We start from the raw sequence: 11,009 nt of genomic DNA on the forward strand, positions 1-11,009 counted from the left end.
GGATGAGATGGGGATGATGGACAGATGGACGGACGGATAGAGGGGAAGTGAAGAGGCTGAGATGGGGGCCATTGTAGCTCCCTGCGCAATCCTGCTCTCCCCTCTTGTGGGGAGGCACAACGTCAACTTTCTCCCTGTGACCACTGTTAGATCTCAGTGTCTTGTCAAATGATTATTGACAAATAGGCAGGGAAGAACTTGTGTTCTTAAGTCTTCTCCATGCATGCACAGCAGATAGAAATGCCCAATAAATATCGTGTGAAGAAAAACAATTCTGATTTTCATCACGATGTTTAATATGTTACTTTGCACACAGTATGCTTAGCTAATGTTTCCTTGGATGTATTATCAGTATCTTCCTACCTTGTCTTTAAGTCATTGAAATAATTGCTTTTCCTCCCAAATTCCTTTTTTTTTTTTTTTTTTTTGACAGGCAGAGTGGTCAGTGAGAGAGAGAGACAGAGAGAAAGGTCTTCCTTTTGCCGTTGGTTCACCCTCCAATGGCTGCCGCGGTTGGCGCGCTGCGGCCGGCGCACCACGCTGATCCGATGGCAGGAGCCAGGTGCTTCTCCTGGTCTCCCATGGGATGCAGGGCCCAAGGACTTGGGCCATCCTCCACTGCACTCCCGGGCCACAGCAGAGAGCTGGCCTGGAAGAGGGGCAACCGGGACAGAATCCGGCGCCCCGACCGGGACTAGAACCCGGTGTGCCGGCGCCACAAGGCGGAGGATTAGCCTAGTGAGCTGCGGCGCTGGCCCCAAATTCCTTTTTAATTCAACTAATTAAAATTACTTTTCTTGGCCGGCGCCGTGGCTCAACATGCTAATCCTCCGCCTTGCGGCGCCGGCACACCGGGTTCTAGTCCCGGTTGGGGCACCGATCCTGTCCCGGTTGCCCCTCTTCCAGGCCAGCTCTCTTCTGTGGCCAGGGAGTGCAGTGGAGGATGGCCCAAGTGCTTGGGCCCTGCACCCCATGGGAGACCAGGAGAAGCACCTGGCTCCTGCCATCGGAACAGCGCGGTGCGCCGGCCGCAGCGCGCTACCGCGGCGGCCATTGGAGGGTGAACCAACGGCAAAAGGAAGACCTTTCTCTCTGTCTCTCTCTCTCTCACTGTCCACTCTGCCTGTCAAAAAAAAAAATTACTTTTCTTGATCAGACTTTTTTTTTTTTTACCATTTCTACACACTAGATAATTTAGATGCAATTCTGCATTATCTTAGAAAAATTACTTCAATTCCTTGCCTGTCTGATGGGAGAGACAAAGTCTATAGACTTAGAAGGACATTGACCAAGAACATACCCGAATGTAACTGGAATGTCAGTTCTGAATTCTTGGGAATCTTTCTGTTTCTTCCAATGACAAAATAAGAGAAAATTAGATTAAAAAAATATGTTGGGAAAATGTTTGCAAATCATATATCTGAAGAGAGTTCTACCTAGAATATATTAAAAACCCTTACAACTCAACAACACAAAGAGAAATAACCCAATTCAAAAGTAGGTAACATATATGAATACATAGCTCTTCAAAGGAGACGTTAAAATTGACCAACAAGCACAAATAATGACATTCAGCCTCATTAGTCCTCAGGGAAATGCAAATCAAACCACTTCACACCACTAGGACAGCTATGATAAAAGAGACAGACAATAGGGAATGTTAGTGAGGACACATTGCTGGTGGGAATATAATTTTGTACTTCTTCAAAAAATTAAACATTGAATTACCATATGACTCAGACATTCCACTCCTAGGAATGCACCAGAAAACATACACTTGCACAAAACTGTCCACAAATGTTCATAGCGGTATTATCCATGACAGCCAAAACATGGAAACAAATGTCTTTCAACTGATGGATAAGTAATATGTGAAACAATCACGTGGTAGAATATTACACAGTCATAAAAGGGATAAATTACTGATATAGGCTACTGTGATGAATCTTGAAAATCCACCAAGTGAGGTTTGCAATGCTGGCTTCCCATATCAGAATGCCGGTTCAAGTCCTGGCTGCTTCTCTTCTCATCTAGTTTCCTGCTAGTGTGCCTGGGAAAGCAATGGATGATGTCCCAAGAAATTGAGTCCCTTCCACTCACGTGGAAGACCTGGATGGAGTTTCTGGCTTCTGGGGTTGGCCTAGCTGAGCCCTGGCTATTGCAGCCATTTGGGGAATTAATCAGTGGATAGAGACTCTCTTTCTCTTTTTCTCTGAGTCTCTCCATCTCTCTCAGTTACTCTTTCAAATAAACACACAACTCTTAAGATAAAGTAATTATGTTAAATGAAACAAGCCAGTCCCCAAAAACCACATATTGTAACATCCCATTTATAGGAAATGTCTAGAATAGGCAAATCTTTGGAGACAGAAAGTAGATTATGATTGCCAGGGCCCAGGGGCCCTAAAATACACCTGTTGGCATCTATCTTACTGGCTCTAAAAGCTCTTTCAAAGGTGTTTGTTTAGGGGAGGTGCAACCTGATCACTTGTTCATGTCATTTCTGCTTAAGATGAAGGCACATCCATCAGTGAGAAAAACACTTGTGAACTGGGTGGAGAGAACAGTCAGAAGACAGAGGAGAAGGGCAGTGCAGGGACAGAGGAACTGGAACCATTAGTGGATTCATGAACTGGACAGAAACCATGGGGACAAAACGCTATTGGACTGAAACAAAATTAAGCAGAGAGAAGTGGCTACAGATGGCTATGAAATAAGCCCCAGAAGTGAGCAGAAGAAAGAAAACAGCACTGGAGCACCTGCTCACTAAGCTCTGCCTTTGCAGATTTCTCCGACTCTTCTATAACAGCTACTCGGGTTAATCTAGCTCCAGCAATACAGGAAAGTTTGGGGGAGGGGAGAGAGGAGAAGAGATAACACAAATCGGAACAGAAAGCAATTCATTTAGAAGACTTATATGTTGCCTTCAAGGGGGAATGAACAAGAAGCAGTGAAGAGAAATTGGATTCAACTTCTGGATCTGATTAGGGCTGGGCCCTGTGCTTTGAAATGCATGTCGCATCTCAGGTGGACACAGACAGAGATGCATCTTGGCTATTAGCTCGCGGGCCTGCTGCAAGCTGGTGCATCCCCTGTGTGTGCATCAAATGGAGTTCTTGGAGAGAGAGGCGGAATGAACAGACACAGTTCCGGGGCGCACATCACAGAGCACTTGAGCTGGGCTGAGGTTGTCGTCTGTCATTCAACATTCTCTTCCTACAAGGACAGTCAGAGAGGCAGGTGGAAGGAGGAATGCTATGAGACAGTTACATTTTTCCAGAACCCTTTTTACTTTTTGCACAGAAGAGATGATGAACCTCAGGGTGTGCGAATTCAGTTATTTGTGCCCACTAAGGGTTTACCCTAACCCACGACATAACCAGGATCCTGTTTCACTGGAAGAATTCCTGCTCCCACGTTGGTGCCCACAATAGACCAGGGCTGCCTAAAGGACAGGACAGGAACTCCAAGTGTGTCTGAGCAGGTGATCCCAACAGCTCTGGTGAGAGCAATATCTTTTTTTTTTTTTTTTTTTAATTTACCTGATAGGCAGGCAGGGAGGGAGAGCGAGCTCTCCCATATGTTTGTTTACCCCACCCAAATACCTGCAACAGCTGGGGCTGGATCAAGCTAAAGCCTGGAGCCAGGAACTCCCTCCTACACGGATGGCAGGAACCCAAGTATTTGAGCCATCACTTGATGCCTGTCAGGGTGCTTGTTACCGGAAGCTAGAATCAGAAGTGGAGCTGGGTCTCCAACCCAGGCACTCTGCCATGGAATCCACACGTCCCAAGCCGTTGTCTTCACCATTGCATTAAACACAACACCCTTCCGAGGTGTGAATTCTGTGTTTGGTTTCCTCTGCAATGTGCATCCCTCCAGGCAGGTCATTCTGAGGGATGCCATTTCTCAGAGGTTTCCACCTATGCCTCCTACTCCCACTGGACTTCTGTCATTCATGCTGTGGTGTCTCTCTTCCCTCCGGAAACTAGAGTCCTTTGCAAACCAGAATGTTAGTGTCCCCCATGATGCTAAACCACATCAAGGTCTGATGAATTGAAGGGCTCTGGTACGAGCCACCATTCATCCTTAGGGCAGGAATGCTCTCCCCCTGGGGGAGTAAAAGGGCTTTCACTTCATGATGCATTTCACTGAAATCTTTTGGGCAGGCGCGAGTTGGGGTGGGGCCGCATGTGGCCAGCAGTTAAGATGCCTGAATTCCCGCACCGCTCAGTGGAGAGCCTGGTTTTGATTCATGGCTTCAGCTTCCTGCTAAAGCAGACCCTGGGAGGCAGCAGGGGCGGCTCCAGTCATTGGTTCCCGCCCCCCAGGAGGGAGACCAGTATTGACATACTGGCTCCCAGCTTTGGACTTGACCCAGCCCTGGCTGTTGTGGATGGGAGCTCTTTCTCTAGCACTCTCTCTTAAACAAATAAGTAATTAATTAAATAAAACAAAAGGCTTTTGGGGAAGAGGAGAGAAAGTGCTTTCAGATCCTCTTTTCTTGGCAACCAATGGCTGGAGCTGGGCCGATCTGAAGCCAGGAGTTCTTCTGGGTCTCCCACGTGGGTGCAGGGGCCCAAGCACTTGGACCATCTTCTGCTGCTTTCCCAGGTGCATTAGCAGGGAGCTGGATAGGAAGTGGAATAGCCGGCACTCGAACCAGCACACCTATGGGATGCAGGCACTGCAAAGTGTAACACTTTACTCGCTACGCCGCAGCGCTGGCCCCCTGAAATTTTTTCATTTCAGGAGAGCTGACAACGTTCTTTGGGTTTCATTTAGGTCCTTATCTTCAGTATGAAAACTGATCCAATATCATCACGCAGAAGAGTTCCCCCATCCTCCCCACCTCCCACCCTGACCCCATGCCAGTCCTGCTGCACTAAGAAGATACAAATGGAAAACCTATGGTGTGCAAGTACCCATGCTCTACAAGGGAAGAGGTTGCTGTGGAAGACACATAGCTCAAGTGGTCTTTGTCCATCAAAATCTATTGAATTTTCACACAGCTGGGCTCCGATCACTTAGTTGTAGGCACCTGTCTATGTCCATGGGTGTTGACAGGAGAGAGAAATAAAGGGGGGGGGGGTGGCTGATGGTCAGAATCTTTTAAGCTAGAATCTTCTTTTCAATTTGCCATCTGAACCTGAGCTAGAAAGTAGATTCCCACCCCTAATTCATCCAATTAATTAATGAAGAAATCACATCACCCGAGAGTAAACAGATTAATTGAATAAAACAGACATTAAGTAAGCTAACAATTATCAGGCAAGACATGTTTGTGGATTCTGGCTTGGATGGAAGTCGTGTTTGACAAGTGGGAAAGCCGCCTCCCATTCTAGGTTTTCCATACTGTCATCTTTTTTTTTTTTTTTTTACCTTTTAAAATATTGACTTGTCCAATAAAGATGTAATATATCCCAGATATACAATATGATTTGATTTACACATACACTTCGTAATGATTGCTGCAGTCAAATAACAGCTCCATCACCAACCATGCTGCACCTTAAACTTGTACTAGAACTTGTTTATCTTATAACTCAAAGTTGAAAGTGTTTCGTCAACCAACATCCGCCCCGTGTCCTCCACTTCCCTGCCCCTGCACCCACCGCGCTACTCCTGGTTTCTGGGAGCTCCACTCCCTTGGACTCCACATACGAAGTCACATCATGCAATATGTGCCTTTCTGTCACGCTGTCGTTTGGACTTGACCTTACAAATGACAACAGCCATCCTGGGGCTAAACCACAGTTCCTAGCAGACCGTTCCTGGAAACCCACTTAATGTTCTCATTTTCCTAAAGCAGTGTCCGAAGCAAGCCGGAGCTCCTTTAGGCTATAAACCTTTGTTTCCAAGAGGCTCTGGCCCTTGTGCCGGGGGAGGGGCGAGGCAACCCAGGTCATTAATTGGTCCCTCTCCTCTCTGACCTCCAAGCAGCTGAAATTCACTCTTCTACACTAAGAATGTGGAAGTTCCCCCTTTACGGCATGCTTTATAGCAAACTATATATATAAAATATAGCACCTTACTCAACAGACTGTCGTACAAACAGATGCCCCTTGATGTACAATAGGGTTATGTCCTGATGAACACACCCTACGTTAGAACCATCATTAAGTCAAAAATGCATTGAAGCCACGTACCCTACTGCAGATCCTAGCTAAGCAGAACCCCCATGAGTTGACATCGGCACAGCAAGGGAATGTTCTCGCCTACCTTGCATCATCGTGGCTCCTCCAGGAGCATCCTGCCTCCCATCACTCACAGAGGTGCAGGGCTCTCAGATCTCTTCCCTCTCTTACCTCCTGCTTTCAGCCCTGCTGGGACCTGTCCATGGACGAGTCTTTCCCTAGGCGGAGGGGCGCGGCAGCCTCGTTCATGGATCTATGTTCGCTTGTCTGTTTCCCAGGGCAGGCGTGTCTGGGTTCTGGGATCAACATGTTCCAGCATGACTGGTTTTAGGACATGTGCAGTAGGACACCCTTGAGAGGTTAAGAAAGGAATCCTGGGAATATATGTCTACCAACAGCAAGCCTGACCTACCAAAACCAGGGAAAATATTCCCTGACAAAGGGAACATTTCTTTTCCTGGCTTTTTGTCACAACCTGACAGAGAGCTGGGTGGGCTGAAGGGTCCCCACTTGCGGAGGGAATGACAGGGTCTCCTGCGGGCTGCCCTCTACAGCACACACTGCTCTTATTAGCCCTGGAAGAATGACCACACTGTTTGGCTACTGGGAGTTTCACCCTGCTCATAGAAAACAGTAGAATTTCAGAGGGGAGATGAAGCCAATTGATTTTCTATGGCACGGCATCGCCACATTGTACAGGGAATGCCACCGGAGGCCCTGAGGTTAGAGGACTCACCCAGGCCACCTCACCACCAGAAGGGGTGGGGCACGGCACAGCAGGGCTGGCAATGCAGCCACCACACCAGCTCCGTGTGGCCATTTCCTGGGCAGTAGGGAACGTCAAGCTTTGCAATTTTGCCTTCAGACAAAGGTGTCTGGCTCAATGCTCCACTTGTGCCGAAATACCATCAGAAGGCGTGGGAAAGTGGGTCAAAGGTTGCCGGTTCTTTATGGCAGATGCAGGGATAAAAACGAACTGGAAAAACAATAAGCTGTGTATTTCATGCGTGGGGAGAGAAGCTGCCGGCTCCTCCGGCGCCAGCCCCCAGTCCTTGTGTGCAATGCCAACAGCTGCATTTCACCCACCCACTGCCGGGCAAGGCACTGTGTCCCTGTGTCCAGCACTCCCAGTGAACCCTGGGATGAGGCAGAAATTATTACAGATGTCCTCGACCTACAGTGGCTCTCCTGAAATATTTTCGGCTTTACGATGACACAAATACTTTCAGTAAAGATTACACTTGAGATTTTCACCTTTTCCGGGACTAGCCATACAGCACAACCACTCTGTTTTTTCACTCTCAGTCTATTAGTCAACAAATCCTATGAGATAGCCAACACTTTTTTATAAGCTAGACTTCATGTTAAATGATGCTGCCCCACTGTAGGCCAATGTAAGTGTTCTGAGCACGTGTAAGGGAAGTGATGCTAAGCTATGCTGTTTTGTGAATTAGGTGTGCGGAGTGCATTTTCTGCTTATGATATTTTCAGTTTATAGAGGGTTGATCAGGACACAACGTCATCAAAAGTGGAGGACACCTGCATTCCCATTTTACAGACCAGGAAACTGAGGCTGACAAAGGTTAGGTAACTTGTTCTAAATCGCACCATTTAGTGAGAGGGGGAATTCTAATTTGTCCAACTCCAAGGGCAAAGACATCAGTAGGCATATCAAGGTTCTGTTGAGGCCACGTGACCCCTAAGGGCGCCCATGTCTGACTCTCTCCTCAAGACTCCCCAGGACCTGTGCATGCAAAGCCAAACCCTTGTGTACCTGCAAAACTCCCCCTCGGATTCGGGCAGTGTCAGCGAGGCCATGGGGTTCTTCACCAGATCGGCCACCACGGGGTCCCTGGCGGTCACGTAGAAGAAAGGACTCCCGGTGCTGTTGTTGAAGGGGCCGTCGCTGACGGGCAGGCAGTTCCCAAAAGGCAGTCCTCGGATCTAACAAACACCAAAAACAGCCTTTCATTACAGCATCGTGGGCTGACTTCAGCTAGGGGCTCGCCTCGTGTCTCTGGACAGGAAGTGCAGCACTGGGGACTTGGGGAGGGCACCCCAGCTTCACAGTAATAATCCAGGCAAGGTAGTTCCCAACCTGCCCAAAACACCCAGCAATGGCTCCAGGCTTTGTCTATGACACGCGCTACAGTGGCACCCTGTCTGGAAGGGACAGGGTAAGGACTTTTCTTGAAGCTGTCTGTGTGCAGCCAAATCTACTCACTTGAATGAATTTCATATTAATTAGGGGACGGATTGTGCCAAGCCTGTCACAGAAGTGCCCCTGAGAGCCCCACTGCTGTCAGCTCCTTCTCCAAGGATTTCTTTTTAAAAGACTTATTTTTATTTATTTATTTGAAAGGCAGAGTCACAAAGAGACATGGAGAGACAGAGAGAGGTCTTCCATAGTCTGGCTCACTCCCCAGGTGGCCATAATATTCCTGGCTGGGCCAGGCCAAAGCCACGAGCCAGCTGCTTCATCCTGGCATGGGTGGCAGGGACCCGAGCACTTGGACCACCTTCCGCTGCTTTTCTCAGGCCATTAGCAGGGAGATGGATCAGAAGTGGAGCAGCCGGGACTCTAACTGGCGCCCATGTGGGAAGCCAGCATCATAGGCAGAGGCTTTGCCCACTGTGCCACAGTGCCAGCCCTGCTCCCAAGGTTTTGATGCTAGAATTTAAAGTGTTGCATGACAACAGGGTGTGGGGCTGTAAAAGGGATACCCTGAAGGAATCCACCACAATGATGGTGTCCTTCACTCACAGCTTGTTTTTCAGCTAGCCAGAAGCCACCCAGTCATGCTTTGCATACACGCAAATACTTTCTGAATTTGATGAGTTTACATTGAGCGTCAATACTGGAAAGGGAGATTCTCAACAGAGCTGGGCAAAGGCATGCTGAAAGTCAAAATCTTTCTAATACATTGGCAACTCAACTTTTAATTGCTTGGAAAGGTTTGTTTCACACCAAGCTCAGATTCATATGTCAACTTTGTATCTTAAGGTGTGTCTTAGGAGTGCAAGATCTAACTAAGAGAAACCACTGGGTACGCTGAATACCCAGCTCAGAGCCTACTGGCTCTGAATCCCATACTAAAGGGGTTGAGATCACTGCCTTAGTTGGAGTAAAGCTGTCATTTAGGTAACCTTACTTGCAAAAAGGACCTTCACAGCTCCCTAGTAACTAACTGCTGAATTTTATAGACGAGGGATGTCAAGTGTGGAAGCCAATGTCGCAGCCACAGTCTCCAGCTGGTGAGACCCAGAGCTCAGACAGGAACCTCTCCCTCACCCCTATTCCTGTGCATCCCTAAGGGTGTTAATTCTTTTCTACACAAAAGAAATAGCAATTCGAATCACTGCTCCGCATTTCCACCCTTACGTCTATCTCAATGGCTCTCAGGGGCTTTCTGCGGGCATACACTCACGTCCTTCCAGCCGGAAAAGTATCTAACAGGAGAGTAAACACCTGTGAACTGAACGCTAGAAACCGCAGCCCCTCCCGGAGCTGTTAGCTCGCCATCCAGAAAAATTCTAGAATCCCATTTTTCAAAACCTAATTTTTCCATCAGAGCCTGGGTGGTGTCTTGCTCCCCACTCCTGCCTCGTTCGGGTGTCGGGAAGTGACGGGGCCGTGAGACTGCGCGGGGAGGGGTTGTAGGCGCCTGCTCTGCGGTTCCAAGGCGACGCTGGCCTGGGTCTCCGGCCAGACTCGGGTAGCTCGCATGTCACTCTAGCCATCCTTAGATCGATCCGGTCCCCAACTACCTGGCAGGAAGCTTGGTTTTCAGCGCGCCCGCCCCGGCCCCGACACAGACACCTTGCCAAGCCAGCGCAAGCACAACCCGGTTCCATCATTCACACGATGTCCATGGCCCGGTGCAGCCCCCGGGGCACGTCTGCTCGTCTGGATCCGACTACCCGCCCTGTCGCCAGCTTCTCGCGGCGCCCTAGGCGCGCCGCCAGACTGCCGCCGCGAGAGGTGCACCTGCAGCCCGCGCCGGGCCCGCGTGGCTTACCTGCTCGCGGGCGGACACGGTGGCCAGGCAGCCCCAGGCGCTGGCGTGGGCCAGGGAGCGGGCGGTGCCGGCGTGCAGCCTCGGGCCAGGGGCCGCGCCCGCAGCGGGGCCGCTCTCCCGGCGGTAGGAGAACATTCCCGGCGGCGCAGGGGGCGGCCTGGAGCGGGCGGTTCCCGCCCGGGGCCGCAGGTGCGCGTCCTCCTTGTGTGCCGAGGCCGGGAGGCTCTGCTGCCAGATGCTGCCAGAATCTTCCAGCAGCGCGGGCAGGGCTTCCTCGGTGGAGGCGCTGTCCAGCTCCTCGTCCACCTCGTTGGTGACGGCCCAGGACACCGAGCTCACGATCACGTACCCCGCGGCGGGCGACAGCAGGGCGCTGCAGCACAGCAGCCAGGTGAGGCGGGTCCCGGGCCGCGCCGGCCGCTGGCTTCGGCGCACCGACATCTTGCAGGCCGCGGGGACCGCTGTCAGCTCCCCCCGGCGGCGGAGGCGCGGAGCGCGACCCTCCCTTGGCACCCTACTCCAGGCCCCCCGCAAGACCCCAGGGTGCGGCCCCCAGCGCGAGCCCCCGGGACGCCCTCGCAGCCGCACGCCCGGCGATGCTCGGAGCCCACCAGCGCGCCGCACGTACTGCAGCCGCGGTGCGCAGAGCCCGCGTCGCGTGCCAGCTGCCGGCCTGGCTTCGCCGCCCGCTGGAGCGCACGGGTTCCGCAGCCAGAGGGCGGGCGTTCAAATCCCGGCCGAACGTGCTCCTCTGCTGTATGGCCCTGCCGGACCGCTTAGCCTCTCTGTGCCCCGTTCCCTCCCCTGTTCCCGTAGCTGCCTCACGGTGGGGCGAGGGGTGGGATGGCTAAGT

The 11,009-nt window shown here is 50.8% G+C and overlaps 1 protein-coding gene across 1 annotated transcript in view; it reads right to left on the minus strand.

Annotated features, from left to right (window-relative positions):
* Nucleotides 1–10,597, minus strand: part of CREG2 (cellular repressor of E1A stimulated genes 2) — a 28,269-nt gene extending 17,672 nt beyond the window's left edge. Inside the window, exons 1-2 of the mRNA XM_062208784.1 lie at nt 10,157–10,597; nt 7,912–8,081 (exon numbers count right to left, since the gene is read on the minus strand). Coding sequence (XP_062064768.1) covers nt 7,912–8,081; nt 10,157–10,597 — 611 coding nt within the window. The remainder of the gene's footprint in view (nt 1–7,911; nt 8,082–10,156) is intronic.
* Between the last annotated feature and the right edge of the window lie 412 nt (nt 10,598–11,009).

Source organism: Lepus europaeus, chromosome 13, assembly GCF_033115175.1.
Source record: "Lepus europaeus isolate LE1 chromosome 13, mLepTim1.pri, whole genome shotgun sequence".
Taxonomy (NCBI): domain Eukaryota; kingdom Metazoa; phylum Chordata; class Mammalia; order Lagomorpha; family Leporidae; genus Lepus; species Lepus europaeus.